At 46.6% G+C, this 19,867-nt stretch overlaps 2 protein-coding genes across 3 annotated transcripts in view; both read left to right on the forward strand.

The window, feature by feature from the left end:
• CCT3 (chaperonin containing TCP1 subunit 3) overlaps positions 1–9,885 on the forward strand; it is a 41,116-nt gene extending 31,231 nt beyond the window's left edge. Inside the window, exon 17 of the mRNA XM_077658527.1 lies at positions 9,652–9,885. Within this exon, the coding sequence (XP_077514653.1) occupies positions 9,652–9,771 (120 nt within the window). The 3' untranslated portion in view covers positions 9,772–9,885. The remainder of the gene's footprint in view (positions 1–9,651) is intronic.
• A 2,753-nt stretch (positions 9,886–12,638) lies between these two features.
• Positions 12,639–19,867, forward strand: part of LRP1 (LDL receptor protein 1) — a 116,585-nt gene continuing 109,356 nt past the window's right edge. The window contains exons 1-3 of one of the 2 annotated variants that reach the window (XM_077658528.1): positions 12,639–13,007; positions 15,194–15,310; positions 19,097–19,240. In XM_077658528.1, the coding sequence (XP_077514654.1) occupies positions 12,869–13,007; positions 15,194–15,310; positions 19,097–19,240 (400 nt within the window). In that variant the 5' untranslated portion in view covers positions 12,639–12,868. The remainder of the gene's footprint in view (positions 13,008–15,193; positions 15,311–19,096; positions 19,241–19,867) is intronic. The other variant, XM_077658530.1, reaches the window with a different exon arrangement.

The following is a 19,867-nucleotide window of genomic DNA, read 5'->3' on the forward strand; positions in this document are numbered from 1 at the left end:
CAGGATGCCAATTTTTAGCTCTCTTCTAGTCCTCGTATTCTGTGGGAGCCGTACAATCAGTTGTTTCCAACAACCAACCTTCAGTGCGCGGATTATTCCCTTGTTCAAGGATAGAAGCACTGATGTAGCATTCGACGGCAGGAAGGGAAGTGCAGTGTTGCTGAAATTAGCACTGCAGCTGTGGGCACAGCCGTTGTCTGCAGTGAGGCAGACGAGGAGCCATCTCAGCTCCCTCAATATCTTCATATGCAGGCTGTGCGTACACATCTGGCGCTGTGAGTGCCAGGTCTCTTTTCCGCACCAGCATTGTTCTTCGAAATGGTGCTCAGCGTGCTTCTCAGAATCTTGTACACTACGGCGACTTTGGATTTCTTCCCACTAGTTAAACTCACTTGATAATTTCTAGTTTCATGGAAAACGGGAGGTTCTGCAATTTCGCGGCTGCCATCGCGCGTACACTCGGATAAGAAACTCTTGCGAAATTTCCGATGGCAGCATGACGCACCAAATGCACGACCTACCTGATCATGCGGGCAACTGGTGCAACACGTTAAAAACGCATATTCTGGTTGGCTGGGTATGCGCCCACTGCCTACGTCATGGAAAATCTGTGTTTTCATTTGACTGCGTGCACTGCGCGTCACAGTAGTAGCCGCAGGTCTGTGCAGGAAAGCCAGCTTCTTAAGTCGCCCGGTGTTGCCCGAAGTTCTATTGATCGTATGTGACGGCTAATTTGGTAGCCATACATTTTGCTATACATTCATGTTGTAGCTTTACAGTGCTTGGAAATTGTTTTATATAAAGGATAATTTGATCTAACCGAGTTCGATGTAAACGGGCTCGACTGTATAACTCAACTTCTATGACAGGCAAGATGATAATTTTACCCTTACTGCATAGCTTGATGTCAAGATAAACCAATGGCATGCAATCTAGCAAGTTCCTCGTGGCAAAATTTCTTCAAGTTCCCAGCAAAAATTTTCATAACATATCGCATAAGTGCACAAAGACTAGATGTCCATAAAATTATACAACACATTTGGAATATGTCATTTACCGGGGCATATTTGTCCTGGTAATCCGCGACTTTGGCAGTGATGTCTTCCTCCGCAAGTACCTCCGTGGTCTCGAGATTGTCGTCTGCAGAGACTGATCTCAAATGCAAAATCTAGATAATAAAGAGAACGGTACACTATGTGCACAAACTTTATTGCACAAAAGCAGTAAGCAGTGAACTTTTTTTTTCAAAGCACTACTGAAATTTAAAAAAAAAATGTCAATAGTCCACTTATTCCGTGGAAATCAGTGGGAACTGCAATTTATTGGCTTGTTAAAAAGGACTTTGTGTTTGCTTGTTTTAGCTCTCGCAACCATTTCCTTTGTATGGCGCCACCCATTCTAGACAGGCTGCTCACTTCTGCAGAATTTTGGGGAGCCGTCTTGCTCGCCAATCCCCACATGCTGTCGTGTCTGCAGTGGCAGCCTCCCCTGAAACGGCACGACACACTATGCCATTCCGATCTTTAAATCTCGTCAACCACCCTTCGCTGCACGAGAAACCTTCGATGCCGAGCTGCAGAACAAATTGTTCTGCTTGCGCGTGAATGAGTGGCCCGCTGATCGGAATGTTTTCACTGCGGGCTCTCCGCAGCCAAACCACCAGGCACTTCTCCAGATCTTCGTGGTTGGCCACCCACAGTCGTTTTCTTTGAGGGCCAAAGCGTGACGTCCCAAAAGCCTGCCTCAGTTTATCCTTGTCCTGAAGTATCCTCGCGAGGCTGCTCTTGGGGACAGCTTAGTTCGTCGCAAGCGCTGTTTTTGTGAAGCGACCACTCTAGAAGTCGTTGATTATCTCCACCTTCCTTTCTAACGTAAGGGCATTGTGAGGTCGCTTCTGCGCTGCCATTGGATGCTGAATTCGCGCCGAAATGTCGCAGACGACGCTCGACAGCGGATGTAAGGCTTAAGCCTAGCTGAACACAACTGCAAGCACACCGCGACAGAAAGCAAGCGATGCGGTTGCAGTGTGCGAGAAAACCAGAAACGTCCAAAGACGGAAATCAAAAAAAGAGGGAGGAAGGAGGGCAGTGATGCGTACCGCGATGGGGCTGCGCGTTCACGTCAAGTTGCAATTTCAAGCCTATTTTCGGTTCCGTTTATACGGTGGTCGGATAATTTTTGTACAGATTAACGAGATTTTTTTTACATTGCCTTAATACAAAACCAACCAACTGCGAGGCATTTGTTCCATCTTAGCGTTGTTTCCGTTTAACCGACTTCCGTTTATCGAGATTCTACTGTAGAGCCAATGAATTCGGGCAACGTTTCGTGATCGAATGTTGAAGAACAATTTGTACACAGGTACCTCAACATATCTCTTCATACACAGTTGTGCGTACACATCTTGCACTGCGAGCGCTGGGTCTATTCTCCGCTTCATCCCAAATGTCAGCCTTGTTCTTCAAAATGGTGCTCAACATGCTTCTCGGAATCTTCTATGCTGCAGCAAATTCAGATTTCCTCTTACCTAGTTCAACTTGCTTGATACCGTATTTACTCGAATCTAACACACACCTTTTTTCCGATATGTCGCGTCCGAAAATTGGGTGCGCGTTAGAATCGAGTACGACCCTAAATCTCCGATATCATATCGCCATCGACATTTCAAAATGGCCGCCTCGTACACACTTCGAGCCTAGCTGTCTACGCCTAGCTGCAGTAGCATCCTCCATGTGCTGTGGTACATGTGTTTAGGTTAGTCTACCCGTTTTCTGCATTTGATCTACCAGCATGGATGTGTCGCCAGCGAAGATACGTTGAGTTCATCATGATGCCGCATTTAAGAGGAAAATCATCATGTGTGCAGAGACGGACGGAAAACGGGCCGCATCACGCGCATTTGGAGTTCCAGAAACATGCGTGCGGGACTGGCGCAAGCAGAAGGAAAGGATTTTCGCCAGCAAGGCTACACGAAAGGGTTTCAGTGGACCGAAGCAGGGCCGGTTCACCCAAATAGAAGAGCGGCTCGCATAATACATTCAAGAGCAGCGAGCGGTGCAGCGCCCAGTGAGGACCGATCTGCTCAAAGTCCGGACGATGCAGTTAACCCTACAAACAGGGCTAACGCGGAGCGACTTCAAAGCGAGTAGGTGCTGGCTGTCAAATTTTATGAAGAGAAAAGGCTTTTCTTTTCGAAGGCGGATGGGGATATGCCAGAAGTTGCCTGAAGAAAATGAAGAAAAGCGGCACAGTTTTCAGCGGTTCGTTTTGAGTTTGCGCCGCAGGAACGGCTACCACCTCGGCCAGATTGGAAATGCCGATGAGACACCGCTCTACTTTGACATGCCTGTTACCACACCACAACCGTTGAAAAGAAGGGGGCTAAGCAAATGCACGTGTTGTCTTCCGACCATGAAAAAAAACGCGCGTCACCGCAATGCTTTGTTGCACCGCGGATGGACACAAGCTGCCCGCGTATCTTATATTCAGACGTAAGACGCTCCTGAAAGGAATCGTGTTTCCGAGGGGCGTGATTGTGCCCGCAAATGAAAAAGGTTGATGACTACGGACTTGGCCGCAGACTGGATCGATCACGTCTGGCGCAAGAGACCCGGCGGCAGTTTGGGCCTGCGTGCGATGCTTGTGCTCGACGCGTTCAGGTGCCATCTCGACGAATGCATCAAGGACAAGCTCGCTGCGTGCAACACCGACCTTGTCGTGATACCCAGTGGCATGACATCGCAGCTCCAGCCGCTTGATGTTTGTTTAAACAAGCCGGTTAAAGATAGGATTCAGGCGCTCTACACCGAATGGCTTGTGAGTGGCTGCCATGAATTCACTCCCAGCAATAGAATTAAGCGTGCCTCGCTGCAAGGTTTCACTGGATGGGCGAAAGATGCGTGGTGCACGATACCGTCTGGCATGGTCAGCAAGGCCTTTAAAAAATGTGGGATATCGAATGCCATGGACGGCACCGAGCATTAAATGCTTTGGTCCGTCAACAGTGATAAGGAGTTGTTTGACAGCGACGACGAGTGAACCTTGTGCCGGCGTAGTGAAAGCAATCTTGGCAAGATAAGCCGTTTCCTTTTGTGTGTGTGTGTGTTTTTATTATCGCAACTTTAGTGCATCGAGGTTAAATCTTTGTTTTTCTAAACGAGACAAAGTTGTATTGCTGTATGAAAGCGTGAGGTGCGTGGTACTTTCTTTTTTTTGGCACGGAAAACGGGTGAGCATTACAATCAAGGAGCTTTTTTTTTCTTTCGGGGGTGGGGTCACGAAAAATGGGTGCACGTTACAATCGAGGGCGCGTCAGATTGGAGTAAATACGGTAATGTGCTTGCAACGTGCTTGCCATGTACCATGCATGCGAACTGCATGACAATGGGTACACAACTGGCGCAACATGCTAAAAACATATTCTGGTTGGCTAGCACGCGTCCACTGCCTATGTCACGGAAAATCCGCCACATCATTGGCCTACGCATGTGCTTCATAGCACCTTAGCATTAATAGCACCCACAGAATCATGCGGGAAAGCTAACCTCTGGAGGTGTGCTGAGGGAAAGCCAGCTTCTTGAGTTGCCGGTGTTTCCCATAGTTTGATCTATCGGATGCGGCTTGTAATTTTTGTACGATGTAACTGTACATTTTCCTATACATTCACATTGTAGCTTTGTGGTGTTCACAAATTATTCAATTAAAGAATAATTTGATCTAACCGAGTAAGATATAATCGGGTTTGACTGTATTCGAACTTACTCTGCATACTTTTTTTTAGTTGCGGGGAAAAACCTATTATCCGGGAAAAGGTATGATCCAAACTGCCTGATTATGAGAAATGTAACTGCTGAATGAGGTAAAAAGATATTTATTGACAATTTCACTTTATAAAAATGTCGATTGGCACTTGGCACAGGAACTGAACAAATCCTATTCCAGTGCTTGCCGCCGCGGTGGCTCAGTGGTTATGGCGCTCGGCTGTTGTCCCGAAGGACGCGGGCTCTATCCCGGCCGCAGCGATCGAATTTCGATGGGGGCGAAATTCTAGAGGCCCGTATACTGTGCAATGTCGGTGCACATTAAAGAACCCCAGGGGGTCGAAAATTTCCGGAGCCCTTCACTACGGCGTCCCTCATAGCCTGAGTCGCTTTGAGACGTTAAACCCCCATAAGCCGATTCCAGTGCTCGCTGAATTCAGACCGCGTCCGCGATGTCTTTAGCGCGGAAAAAAAATAATTCGTAACACATCCGGTCCGTCGGCAGCAGTGAGGAAAGTAACCAAAATCTCTCCGGTCATTTTCGGATGCTTCGCCCCCTTCGCACCCAAGTACTGTGGAAAAACCACCGCAGCAGCTGGTTGCCATAGTGTTTCTGCTTTTTCGTGAATAGAAGACACCGACGAAGAGACGCGCTCAGTGGTGATGGGTTCAGAGGACGGTACAACAGAAATGGCATGGGGGGAAGTACTGGCTGCCACGATGAAGGATATGGCTGAGTGAATCCTGGTCCACGAAGCTTCCGGGCCGCAGGTCGCCAGGAGCCGACGGCTGAAGCTCTTGGACGTGCCAAACGGCATGGGCAGCGTCATGGGTCGGTCTGGGTCATGGGGTCGAGCCGCGGCAGCGTCGTCATGTTGTCGTGTCTTGTGGTCGGGGCGGGGGACGGGGCAGAGGTGAGTGAGTGCTGAGGTCGGTTCAGGTCCGGCGGGCTGGGGCACAACTGGGCGGGGCGGACCATGTGCACACGACCGACGACCACAGCAGGCGGAGAATGCCGAAACTCCAGGACCAGGATGAGGATGATACCCCACACCTCACACAAAATGTTACGTGGTGACCAGCTGAAGAATAAGGCGCGATGAACGATGGCAGTGAGGTAATTTTAATGGCCGCTTGCCTAGCGCGAGCAGTTCGTCCTGCGCCACCGCTAGCTTCATAGTCTTCGTGACAGTATTATATGACCACAATTTGTCGAAATTTTAAACGTAGTAGCCGGGAAACCGTGTTTTCCGGGAACGTATTAGCCGGAGAAAATATAGTTAACCTATGGGACATTTATAATGTCTGCGATTTTGAGCATACAAACCGGGAAATCGTATGAACCAGGAGAGTACCAACGGGGTTTTACTGTATTACGAAATTTCCTGTTCGCCTGAAATTGCGGCCCAAATGGCATTAGCTACAGCATCTCGCACTTATCGCATCAGTTAGCTTCTTCGCATCTAGAATCAACTGCTAGCATGAGAAAAAGTATGTCCACGGTAGCACTAGGCATTTCATAAAACTGGTGCATCATCGGTCATCTATGTAGAGCCGCCACTGAGTTCTCGCTGATTTTAGAACTGTCTGCAGCACCACGCGGTACATATTGCATCATACTATGACACATGCGACAGCTGGCAATGAGCGCGCCAGCGAAAAAGGCAAACGGTTGCCTGTACACCTATAATTTTCTATCAGTTTATACCAACACCACGTTGACAGACAAAGGGGGAGTTCTTGACAGCCGGACTTTCCTAGGGATGAAAAGTAGGCTTAGCATCTATATATGAATACATGGAAGCAAAAGTTTTCAAAGCAGTTATCAGATTTCACAGTGCACCTGTGATCTCGTCCCTTCATGAGGAACAATTAAGTTCATCCTAAACCGATTGCGTCATTTTAACGGTGGTGCGTTTTTAAAACACTGCGTTAAGTGTGCATGGGGGGGATTCCTGGCTGGGTTTGTGGAGCGGGAGCATAGCCCATTGGAACACACGTAAGCAATACTTTGAGAAATATTTTTCTCGTTTCACAGAGTACCTTTGCAGGCGGCTATTTGTTAACAGTTGGCAAATGCTTTGAAGAATATGACTGCGTGTGCTGCGTCATTTGGAAGCTATCTTTTTAAAACACCCCCAGTAAATAAGTGTTTGGAAGCTGGACATACCAAAAGGCACTAGATTCGCTGTGTGTTTCCCCAAATCGCACAAGCTTCTTGCGCAGTCCTACATGCTTCTGTATGCGCTATGTTTGTTCAGTAATACAATCATTCAAAGTGGGCAGCATTGCCTAAAAAAGCAGTTCTCAAATGCCGTAAAAAGCACATGAAACGGAACCACGCACTGTAGAAGACGGCGCCGCAGACGATACCTCCAGCTCTGCCGTCCGCCAGAGCCACCTATGCATCTAGTATGTGTAATCTGCTACAGTACACAGTTTGTTTATCGTGCTCTTTGAGGACTGTCTTCAAAGTCAGGCTTGCTATTGTTTGAATGACAGTGGGCCGGCGACAGCAGCGCCAATGCGTCTTGCTTGCGTCACAGATCGGTGTTGGTCTATAGAGGAGACACGCGGCGCGCACGGAAATGAGGGCCCTGCGTGCGTTGTTTCGTGGCGCCCACGTTCATTCCGCGGAATTTCCGTCTTTTGGAAGCTAGAAACTGCGTACCTTGAGCCGCGTTGGTGAAGGGAAAGTAATGGAGAAAAACAAATACCTCGGAGCGAGCCTGTGCAGTGTCCCGCACAACGCGGACCGCGCGGCGCGTCTCGAGGCATAGTTTCGTTTTCGCGACTTCAGTTTGCAACGCTATACGGGCCAATGTGGTGAAACTGATTCGCTTATGTTGAGGTGGTTACGTCGTGTCGAGAACTCTGCGTTTGGGGTGGCATACAGCAGCCGGCGCTTGTCTCCAGGCGACGCGAGAGAGCGTGGCAAGGTGGTCCTGCTAGAGTTTTAATGCTAAAGCGTTTCTTGGCTCCTGAGTGACGCCACCGGAAGCTGTGGACAGGCGTTGTGCACGGAAGTTGTGGACAGAGCGTGTCCGCCCGAACTGAATAAAAGTGCAGTTGTAGCGCCATCGTGCGTCACCCACTGGAAAAACCCCTCGCAACGTACGGCGCTGGTCCAGCAGATGGCGCGCGCGTAGGCGATATGGCGGACGCGTATGAGAGAGGAATGACGCGCAGTAAGTGAAATGGTTTCGCATTACTGCACCTAAGCAAACTGAAGTGCACCCCGGGAATTTTTTTTTTTAGCGCAAGCTGCCGCTCGTCGTCCCCCTCTAGTAGCAACCTCTGACGTCACTTGTGCACCAGAAAGAAACTGCCCAGTCACTTAACGATGCTTCAGTGCATGGCAATGGCAGCTTCAAAAGCATCCTGATAACCAGCTCCTTTGTGAGCTGACCTGATGTGTTTAGTGTTAAAGGGCCTCAGAAAGGGGCTTTCAGTAAAGTTTCCGTATGGAGTATTAAGGGGCGCTGCTTCACAAATATCCTCCAGCAATAATTTTTTAATGCGTTTTTTTAGAAGAGTTATATGCAGTCAAAATTTGAATTTCCGTTTCTTCGCGCCTTTCCCTCACCTCTCGTCAGTTTTCGCACGCCAAAACATCTGCGCTCCTCCGCCGGCCCCACTCACTGGCTCCCCCCCCCCCCCCCCTCCCCCTACCTCCGCCGGCTGCTGACGAGCGGAGTGGCCGCGGCCGTGATAGCTGCGTGACGTCTGAAAGAATTTGGCGTGGTGAACCAATGATAAGCCCCGGCTGCTGACGTCACTTGCTCAACGTGACGACGTATGCCAGGTTTCGCGCTAAAGACCGGCACCGCGCGTCGCCGCGAGGAGCAAAAGCGTGAATTTTTAAAAATGTATTGTAAATTTTCCGCTCGCTTCTGAGGTCTCGTACGCGGCATGGACGGTCATTGGCCTGTACTCTACATAGTGCGAGCATTTTAAAGCCAAGTTCGAACACCCTTTTCTGTGGTCCTTTAAAGGATGCACAACTAACCCAGATGAAGCTTCTCCATGCGAGACAGGCATCTCCGTGCCCAGCGGGTGTGGCTAGACGCGCGTATCTCGTTACCCGCCGCCGCCGCCGCGCGGACTTCGCTCCGAGGCGTGCGCCTTTCGCGGACCATATTGGGAGATAAATAAAACACCACGTTGCTGTTGCTAGCTGGTTGTCGCTGTCACGCGGTCCACACGAGGCAGTAAGCGTAAAGTCGAACTGCCGTGTCAGACTTTTTTCGTTGAATTCAATTGATGCTATACTATAAATAACTCTACCAAAGTTGTTAGTTCACGAAATACGATAGAATCTTGACGATACGAATGTCGCGGGGTCGCAAAAAATATTCATGTCGTCCAAAGCGAACATTAATCCGTATTTAGAAGCGCGAGAAATTCCATTGCGTAGATCTTCCGGCTGACGGACGGCCGCGCGTCGCCGCTCCTGCTCCTGATCGCGGCGTCGGCGATGTACGGGTAGCGCCGCGGCTCGCGCGTTCGTATCGTCCGTAGTGGCGCGGGAGATAGTTAGGAACATCCTAAATTCGGCACATTGTACACAGTGCACTCTGGCTGGGAAATTTTAAGAATTCGTATCATCAAGATTCTGCTGCAGTTTAACGCATACTACTACGTGATTCTCCATCAGCCAGTAAGCCTCATGGCTATACTAATACAATTATGCTGGTAATGAGGAAAATGTAATGTGTGTGCTGTACAGTGTTTCTTTTCATTGGTGCATTTTGTAAAAAAGTGTTTGGTTTATTTTTACATACCTGCATTAATATTCAACACTATTTGATAATATTCAGTCCAGTTTGCAATTGAAATTCCAATATTTGGTTATTCCTGACTCCTGATTTATATGTTTGACCACTTGCAGACTGCCATCCTCTTGCTAAGGATCGATGACATTGTCTCTGGCTCCAAGAAGAAGGACAAGGGAGATGGCGACCAGACACCGGCCCAGGCTGCTCCCACAGAGGAGTCTATGAAGGAATAAGCTTCCCATCAGCTTTGTTGCCCAGTGGGAATTTAACAGCATACACCATCATGTATCTGTGTCAGCTTTTTTTTTTCCTGGTGAAATAATAAAAAGGACCAAAGGCACAGCTTCTTTCATTTGTCTTTTTCAGTAACTCGGCATGCGTATCGATCTGTCATCGAGCCAATGGAACGGCTACAGTAAGTTCCATGCTTGCAATGCATGTAGGCGTCAGTAAGATTTCGTCCTCAAAACATGCTTGCACTCATGCATGCAGTTCATTATGAATTGATTTTGAGCGAATCCTGGCAAATGACAAAAATTAACCAAGACATTTGTGAGAGTAGTGGTGGCCACCAAGGTAATGTGTGAACTATGTCAGGGAAGCGAACTAATTTCCATCATTTGATTATGTTGGTCTAGGCTTGGAGTTTTTTATGACTGCCATCGACAGAAATGACTACAGTAAAAGCATTGTATGCATCTTGTTATTCTATTATCGGCAGACAAATATATTTATGGTTCTTTTTTTCTTTGCGGTGTCACCGGGGCTAGGTTAACTGAAAATTAGCTTGTTTTGGATTTTCTTTCAAATCCATCTCTATCTAGGAGCTGCACATACTTTGTTGATACGAGTGACAATGGGTTTGCTTCTGAATGTTCTGAGGTGTTGCCCAGGGCTCTAGCCTCAAGGACAGAAAGGCAGTTTCTAGTCGCCCTTGTGGGGCTTCGGTAGTTTCTTTTTATATGTAAAGCCCATCTCAGTTTGGGGAACTAACCCCTTGAAACTGCTACATGCCCAAGCAGTGAACTTGGTGGTCTTAGACCTAAAGTCTTTGATGAGGCTGTGTGCATGCATTCTTGAATATCGTTGTGACCGTCAAAGGTTCTCATTGTTTCCTGGAGGAATCGTGGATTCTCGGGCAGTTGCGTGAGTAAAACGGTTAGGCAGCGTACAGAAGCATGTTTTCACGGTGTAATTTTATCAAAGCATTTAGCATTCATATGTTATCGGCAAGTGTTGTCCAAATAAGCGTGTCATTCTTTATCATCTCAGTTTCGCTTTGCTCACAGATGCTAGGTTCCGTTCAAATCTAGACATATTTGGGTGGCATCTGCGATTTCCTATCTATGCGCTATACTAACGGAGCTGCAAAGAGGTTTCACTTCTAAACCACCAGATTTTTTTTTTTTTGGGGGGGGGGGGGGGTGATTCAGCGACAACATATCTTACTGAACTCCCCGCACGCACTCACACACTAATGCCAAACAGGGGCTGTGGGTAATGTGATAAATTCTTTCAATTCAGCTCTCCCGGTAGCGAGAGTGCGCATGATTCGTCAGTGCAGAGCCACACCTGGACGCGTGTCCGTGGAATTTGATGTATTTTGATTTGTGCTTGAGCAGGACGTCCGCTTCCGTCATCCTGGAGCGCAAAGTTGCTGAAAATCCGAAATCAACACAGATACTGACATAACTTGTGATGTCGCGGCCTAAGCAGTAGGGAATTCACCTGCAGTTTGTGGAGAGGATCCAATGTGAAACACGTACGCTCTTTGCTTTATCATAGTTAACGCTTATCAGAAAAACTTTTTTCCGCTCACGTGCATATATGTTTATTGTGTTTCACTAATTCATGACCCCCCCCCCCCCCTAACGTTTAGTCTACAACGGTCGAGCGAACGGTACGGAGGGCAACTTATGGCCGTAACAAGGAATCTCATTGTGCTTGCAGTCACTGCAAACGATCACCGCTTGTTGCTTTCTTCACGAAGGGTTCGGTCGGCCACTGTTGGCAGTCAGCCACGGGCTCCGAAAATAGCTAAACTCGGTGCCGCTCGCCTTTCGTCATAATAAGCCACTTCCGCCCTTCCCTTTACAGCTTGGCCCGACATGCATGGGTTGTGGTAGTTTGGGTGACGTTGCAGCCACGTGCAGTAGTGGTCACGATCGAGCAGATGGCCGTCCACTTGTACACCAATTACGTCCTGTACATGACATAGGAAATTCAAGGTTCGTGCATGTCGACAACTGTTGCTAAGAGCTAGAATGCAGTTTCAAGTGTGATTCCAAAAAAAAAAAAAAACTCAATGGACAAAAATATATAGGCATTGCCAGGACCAGCTCCCATATATACCTCCTTGTTGCGAGCTTTATAATTAGTCGTACGTGTTCGTTTGCGTACACACCATGTCATCATTAAATTTGTGAACATTTTACAATGTAAATGCACTCAATGTACAGCTCGCATGCGCAAAACTAAAGCACGGGTCTGTTGGCCAGCCATCTTTTTTTTTTTTGTTCTCTGCATTTTCAAGCTGTTAACTCACATTTTTCGATATAACGAATGACACTCGCATTGCGAAAACGTGCGCTTCAATTGCTTTCGACCTTACGAATAACAAAACCTACGAATACGTGATCGAATTAAGATATAAACCACATATACGCACAAATGCGCAAGTTGTGACAAATATTGAAATAAAAGAATGCTATGGTTTCAGGCGAAATCCCGCATAGCGTGTGCATCGCACTCATGCCTTTGACGCCACACGCGACTTCAAGCAAAGCAATTAGCCGGCGCCAATTCGCGGAAGAGAGTTGGAGTGTCCTCGGCGGGGTGCACGAGTCTCTTCAAGGTTATGTGTCACACGGATGACTGATACGCACGCATCAATTTCCGAGGCTAATGAGAGAGTGATCTAGGACAGGGAAGTTCCAGAATGCACCCTGTCTCTGCTGTATCATACGCTGTTTTGAGGCCGAAGTTTGCATGCTGTACCCAGAAATTTGCGCGGTCATGCTTTATATCAGTTCATTATCACGCAGGCGTCTGCTACAGCAGTTCGTGGAGACCGCGTGACGAGCCGCTACGTCGACTGGTTGTTTGTTTCAGCGCTGGCTGGCGCTGCGGAGCGCGGCGTTTTTTAACAGATTTAGGCTTAGCGCTCTCCAGAGCAACTTGTGCTGCTTGTGCTGTGTCGTTTGCGAGAAGCGGGGGCTGCCGCGGCGTTCTGACAGACGTGATACACTGCGTCGTGTGCACGCGTGGCACGATTGTACGCTCGTGTTGTGTTCGTGAAGGTGGCGCGGGAATCATGCCTAAAAAAACTGCATGATCTGTGCGCGAAAACCATTTGGGATGCCCAAGCCAACGCCGATGGCTGCTGCCACTACCTTGGCGAGCGCCGTGCTCCTCTCAATGGTGTTCACAGTCGCCCTGACAGCTGATTCGACGACAGAAACGGCGCGAGGTTGGTGGGATGTACTGTCTTGACTTCTTTCGCGAGTGTTACTTCGTTGAGGCTCGTAATACGCGCGGCCAATTGCGACGACCACCGCTTGGAGACAACAGACGCTTGTGCAGCTGACTGTCAGAGCTGGCGCGAGTGCATAAAAACGCAGAAGGGCGATGTTTTTCTTTTGGCGGAGCCCTTTGCGTACACTGTTTGGCTGTCTTATCATGCTGCTTTTGCGTCCCGTGGTCGCAAAGTGTTCGTTAAACACTCCGCTGGGCGCTTTAAGATTGCGTCGTCCACTGTGCACAGCGAGCAGGAGCAACGCTTGTGTGAGAGTAGGCGAGGCGGTGTTTCTTGAGAGGGAGATTATTAACGCCCGCGCGAATTGCGACTCATTAGCTTATCTCGGAATTGGCTGCTCCTATTTGGTTGTCACTATCTTCAGCGCCGCGCTGTCGTCTGCCGTCGATGCTTCGTTCGGTCTCGTATCCGCTCCGTTATTATTGGCGAGGTCGTTTCCCTTCACGTGTTTTCTTCCACTCATTCGATTGGGATCAAGTGCTCCTACGCACGGCAGTGAAGCCGTGAAATGCGCGGTCTGCGCACCAGAAACCCGCCGTCCTTCGCGCCGCGCCGCGATTTTCTGCGAAGTTTCTGACAGATAGTGACATGGCGTATTCGCGGATCAGGGATGCAAGGCGTCTGTGCCGTCGGCGATCGTTGTGTTGGTCGTCGTGCCATGAAGGTGGAGAAGCAAGCGTTGTGTTCGCTTGAGCCATGGTCGCGAGCAAACATCGATCGCAGTGTTCAACGCGCTTTGCTGTCAGCCGTATTATTTCTGTACCCACGACGGCCGTTCTTCGCGATGCCAAGAAAATGATTTATAGAGCTGGAGCCGATCGATAGCCCCGGGATTATCTGTTTGACGCGCGTCGCCTCTCTTATACCGGGTGTACGCACGCATCCGAGTACTACTCCACTCAAGTACTACACAGGAAGCACTCAACTCATGCGTGCGCTTTAATAAACCCCTTTCCCGAGGACATTTCACGGACATTCGTTGGTTCCTTTGGTTGAGACAGGGTGATTAGCTGTACTTGTTTATAATTTGGGATATCACTTATTTGTTTGCACAGTGATGCTGCAGGTGAAATGAGCAGTTTTACAGCTGTGTGGCATTGCGTTGCACGACATTACCAGAGGCATAATCGTCTTTTGAACTGATTGATGAGATTAAAATGTTACCAACCGAACTTTATTGTTTCTCAATTCCTTAAGCAATTGTTATAGATATATACACAGAAGAAACAACTTTTCAGGTGTGTTTTGGTTTTACACTGTAGTTATGCGATGGAAAATTCACCCTTTGGAAGCAGAATGCTGAAAGTAGGCCACGTTGATTTAAAAAAAAAACGGAAATATATAGAAGTTCTTGGTCACAAGCTGTGCTCCAATGTATGGCTGTGGATTTCTTTATTTTGGGATAAGTGAGTTTTTAGGTCAATGTGTGGTCGCTTTTCTACTTCGAGAGTTTGTAAAGTTATGACTGCTTGAGTATTCAATCAACACCCAGGATACAACCTTGATTAACAAGGTGGAAATAAGTGTTTTCGTCTGGGTTCAGTGTGCAGTCCCAATAATTATTTCTAAACTGGCTTCATTTCGCACATCAAAAAGTATTTCTTACCGTCTGTGTAATCACATGTACTGTTGTTGTTAGCCTTTCAGAATATGGCACTGATTTATAACTTTTTTCTTCTTTCTTTTTTGAGGCATAAAAGATACTTTATTAACTGGAAGTAGAAACAGCTGCTGCGATAATAGCATATTGTCACATAACACAGAGCGCAGTATGTAAGAACAAAAGGTGGTATATGCAAGGACCATTCAGCTCTGCTGATGAAATAGGTGATACTGGTTTGAGCAGAACACAAACTGAACCACTGTAGGGTTTAAATTCTTGCCCCGTTGCAGACAGCAAAGAAGCAAACGACATATCAAAACAGCAAGATGAACACGAGATGTGAAGTTACACTGCAGCAGCCAATTTAGAAAAAGCTAGTGAACTGTTTAGTGCCCATGTTTATAGAGCACAGGAGTCATGTTCCCTGTCACAAATTGCTTCATCGATGAGAGCCACTTTTCTTGGTCTCGAACCACAAATGAGAAGGCCTGAACTTTGCTGTCTCTGCTGCCTGCAGTGAAATGCCCGGATACTCAGTTTGCCTGTGCCGATGGGCAGGGCTGCATACCAAAGCAGTGGAAGTGTGACTACTCCCCAGATTGTGCAGATGGCTCAGATGAGCCTGAGGATTGTGGTGAGTCGATGTCTACCATGCATCTTGTTGTTTCGCAGCACTTTATTGAAGGCCCTGCAGCTGCTTTCCCTTCCAGACGGTTATATGTACTGCTGGACTGAGCTGTGAGCCCTTCTAATTGATTTTTGCAGAGGGTATGTCTGTATAGAAGTTCAAAGTGGTTCAGTCTGTCAGTTATTACAATGATAAAAACTCGTCTCCTCTGCACATAGTGCTAAGGGATGACTTTACTTGAATGACTTTTTTTTTTTTTTCCAGGATAGCCTCCTTCATTTCTGCAGCTTCTTTGCTCTGTATTTATAGTTGGCAGGGTAAATGGCAGCTTTCAATTTACACAAGCAATTAGAATGCGCATATTTGTATGTGTGGTGTCTTGGAATCATGTGCTCGTTACTTCACATCCCTAGTTCATGATTTTCATATTTTGCACAGATTTTTTCAGTCTTGCCACGAACTACATATATGGTCATATATGTCATCATTGTTATCTGGCTTATAGAAAATATTATTTTTCTGTGCACTTTCCATGCAAGACAGTTTTGCTACAGGCTTTATTTAAATCACATAATCATTATTCCGAATCGCAAGCTTGTGTTCTGAGCAGCATTTATCATGCAGCTAAACTTGTAAACATTGTTGCTGTTTTGGAACCAAGAGCAAGAAAAGAAAAATATTGGAGGAGCTGTAATCCTGCCTGCTTGTTTATGCTTAACAAAACAGCCGTCATGGTCTTAGCCCAAGACGCTGTCATAGGACCCTTATCCTAGCTACTGATAAAGTGGGAAGAGACGACCTAGTTGTTTGTCATCTTCCTGTGCGTCATCTTCCTGCCTGTTTGCTGGCGGTGAGTAAAACTGCTTTCGGCTGTGTAATGTGGTCTTTTTTTTTTCTTCTTTAAATGTTAGGCTCATCCCCTGTTCATCTTTTTTATTTTTCATTCCAAGAAGGTTAAATCCTGAGTAACACATGCTACCGCATGCACAGTGGCTACCAGTCTCCTCCAACTTTGGAAAGCATATTGCAGGATTTAAAGAACGGACTGTGTCAACCCGATGTGCAATCACACAAGTGGGCATGCTGATGTGTGTCCCTTCTTATTTATTTTCTTCCAAGAGTAATTTCAGTGTTGAAAATTTGAACATCGTATACCTTGCACATGCTGTGAGCCTTTCATAAGCCAAAGGTAGATGCCTCTATGTAAGCAGCATCACTTTCCCTCAGTTGGTGCTGATGGCATCCCTGTTTTTAACTGCAGAAGCGTTATCATGATTTGAACTGTACGGTTTAGTACAAAATGTTTAATAATTGCATGCAGGGCTTGGAAGCTTCTCTTTTCATTTATGCCTATTGTTTTTCTCTCCATATATGCATACAATGATTGCTTAATTAGTGTAATTGCTTTTCATGATTAACTTTAGAATTAATGTTCCAATATCCTTTCCCAGGTTTCAAAGACAGTTGGCTGCTACCGTGTGTGCGGTATATAGATGTGACAATTGGTGGCTACCCTACTAGTGGAGATAAGTTTGCTAAATGGGGAATGATGTTGAGGTGCATGTTTTCAGTTCGCTCTTCACCTATAAAACTATTCGGACAAAACTCCTTCCACCTGTGTAGTGTTCATTGCCTGGTCACATGCTGAAGCATCCTGCGATAACAACTGGTAGGGGCCCAACACTCTTAAGCCCCATCGCACGTGAGCCCTGATTGCTTGTAACTGTATTTACAACCCTATTTTGGTCATTCTTATATTTCCTGGAAAGGCAGAATTGTGTATCGTTAAAAAGAATTTTCACCTGATCTGAAATAGAGCTTAACTTGTAATTTGTTTCTGAGCTAAGGTTGATATGGTAGACTAACATTTTCTGCCAGCCTCTCTCTGCATTATACAAGTTACAGCTGTAGAGGGAGTTTTGAAGAGGAGGTACTTAGTGTAGTAAACATTTCTGCTGGCCATTAAGTTGTACTTCTACGCGTTACAAGTGTTTTTGTAGATTTTGGCCCACTGTGCAGTAATGCTGAATACTGTTATTGACATAACAGTGTTCAATAACATAACATAAAATTCCAATAAGGAAGGGTGCAGGCAGGGAGACACGACCTTGCCAGTGCTATTCACCGCCTGTTTACAGGAGGTGTTCCGAGGCCTGGATTGGGAACAGTTGGGGATGAGTGTTAATGGAGAATACCTAAATTTGCGATTCACTGATGACATTTTCTTGTTAAGTCACTCAGGAGATGAGCTGCAAAGCATGATCGATGAGTTAGACAGGCAGAGCAGAATGGTAACTCTTAAAATTAACATGCAGAAAACCAAAATAATGTCCAACAGTCTCGCAAGGGAACAGCAGTTGACAGTTCATAGCGAGGTGCTAGAATTAGTAAGGGAATACGTCTACTTAGGGCAGGTAGTGGCCGCTTATCTGGATCATGAGAGGCAAATAACTTGAAGTATAAGAATGGGGTGGAGCATATATGGCAGGTTCTCTCAGGTCATGAATGGCAGTTTACCATTATCCCTCAACAGAAAAGTATACAACAGCTGTATCTTACCAGTACTCACCTACAGGGCAGAAACGTGGAGGCTAATGAAAAGGGTTCAGCTTAAGTTAAGGACAACACAGTGAGCTATGGAAAGAAAAAATATAGGTGTATAGGTGTAACGTTAAGACACTGGAAGTTGGCAGGCAGAGTGGGTGAGGGAACAAACGCGGGTTATTGACATCATAGTCGAAATCAAGAGGAATAAATGGGCTTGGGCAGGGCATGTAATGTGAAGACAAGATAACCGCTGGTTCTTAAGGGTAACGGAATGGATTCCAAGAAAAGGCAAGCGGAGCAGGGGGCAGCAGAAAGTTAGTTGGGCAGATAAGATTCAGAAGTTTGCGGGGATACGGTGGCCGCAGCTGGCAAAGGACAGGGTTAACAAGAAGACATGGGAGAGGCCTTTGCCCTGCAGTGGGCATAGTCAGGATGATGATGGTGATTATGATGTTATTGACATTAATGTTCATGAACGGGTGCTGAGTGTATTATGAGGCTGTTGTCAGCTTACACTATGACTACAATGCACAGTGCAGTGGGGACAGGGGCAAGAAAGGTAATGACACACATATGCAGAGTTCCAATTTTAATGTAGAGGGAAAAGCACTTATAAACGGTGGCATTGGTGCAGTTTAGGACTGAGGCCTCTTTGGGTCATGGTTAACGTTACGCTTTCTGAGACCAGGAATGAAGCACACACACATTGCGTTTGGCAGTTGCAAACTGCCTGCTACAGCAGCATGTTAATGCAGTGTTGGAAAAATGAGTTTTGCTCAATATATATAGTATGTATAGTTTCTTTTTTTTTATGTTACTTTACTGAATCCGAGGTGTACTTATATAAAAAATTTTGTATAGACTCTTTAGTACTGAATGTGACAAGCTCACTTTGCAGGCTGAAAAACCAGAATTTACAAGTTATTTAAAATCTAGTGTGGTGGCAGAGGGTACCTCTGTAGAGTTTTTCTACATTTGGACAGAACGTATGCATGTCTTTTCAAGGGTTCCCGATATGTGGTAGACGCACCTTAATTACAATAGTACTCTTAGACGTGAAAGAATAGTGTGCGATTTTTCAGGGCTGTTTGGAGAATCCTTCAAATTGGACCTGGTGTATCCAGCTGGTGACACGAAAAATGATGGGACCACGGTAGTGATTTGTTTTACAGTGTGTGGAGAGTGGCTGCTGGTGCATATATATGCGCGTCTTGCTAGCCTTTGCCTCTTTTTTGTATGTTTCAGCTCCCAGCACATGCGCATCGGGGCAGTTCCAGTGTGCTCTGACCAGACGATGCATCCCGAAGGGTTTCGTCTGCGATCGCGAGTCAGACTGTGGCTTCACGGACGACCTCATCCCAGATACATCCGATGAAGATGCACGGCGCTGTGAGTGGCTTGTCTTTGGTGACATACTGAGCAGGCTTTGCATGTTGTGGCCAATTTTTTTGGGTGGAACTAGCTCAGGCAGTGCGGCACTTGCCTCCTCCTTGTTTTGCGACATCAGCGTATGGTTCCTATGCAAAACTTTTAGCATCGGTAAGGGTGGGGGCAAAGAGTCTAGAAGCTTTTTTCACATACTCTTCATGACTGCATAGGTCGTTGACATTTTCTGTTAATTACATAATGATTGCCTTTTCTAGTAGGCTGCAAAGAAATCTTTTATTCTGGTTTTATAGCAACTTGCACAAACTAGTATGGCTGTGCGGATCTTAACATCGCTTTAAGGAAAGTTTCACAGGCTTAGACTTTAGCCTTTCCCTTTTCCTGGTTGATTTAAGATACTCTCGCTATAGCATGGGTCATTCCTGCAGTTAGCAGGCAGGTAAACTGCAACATCTGAGCCTGGCTCATGATGCACTCCATTCTAGCTGTAGGAACTTCATGCACTTTGAAGTGAGAGCGAAGCATTGCAGTGTCTGTACATAATATTGAAGAGCCTTAAAAAAAAATAGGCATAATGCTTTTCAGACTTCAGTAGCAGCTGTTTGCCTTTTTTGAATGTTGATATGCATT

This window comes from Amblyomma americanum, chromosome 3, assembly GCF_052857255.1.
Source record: "Amblyomma americanum isolate KBUSLIRL-KWMA chromosome 3, ASM5285725v1, whole genome shotgun sequence".
In the NCBI taxonomy this organism is placed as follows: domain Eukaryota; kingdom Metazoa; phylum Arthropoda; class Arachnida; order Ixodida; family Ixodidae; genus Amblyomma; species Amblyomma americanum.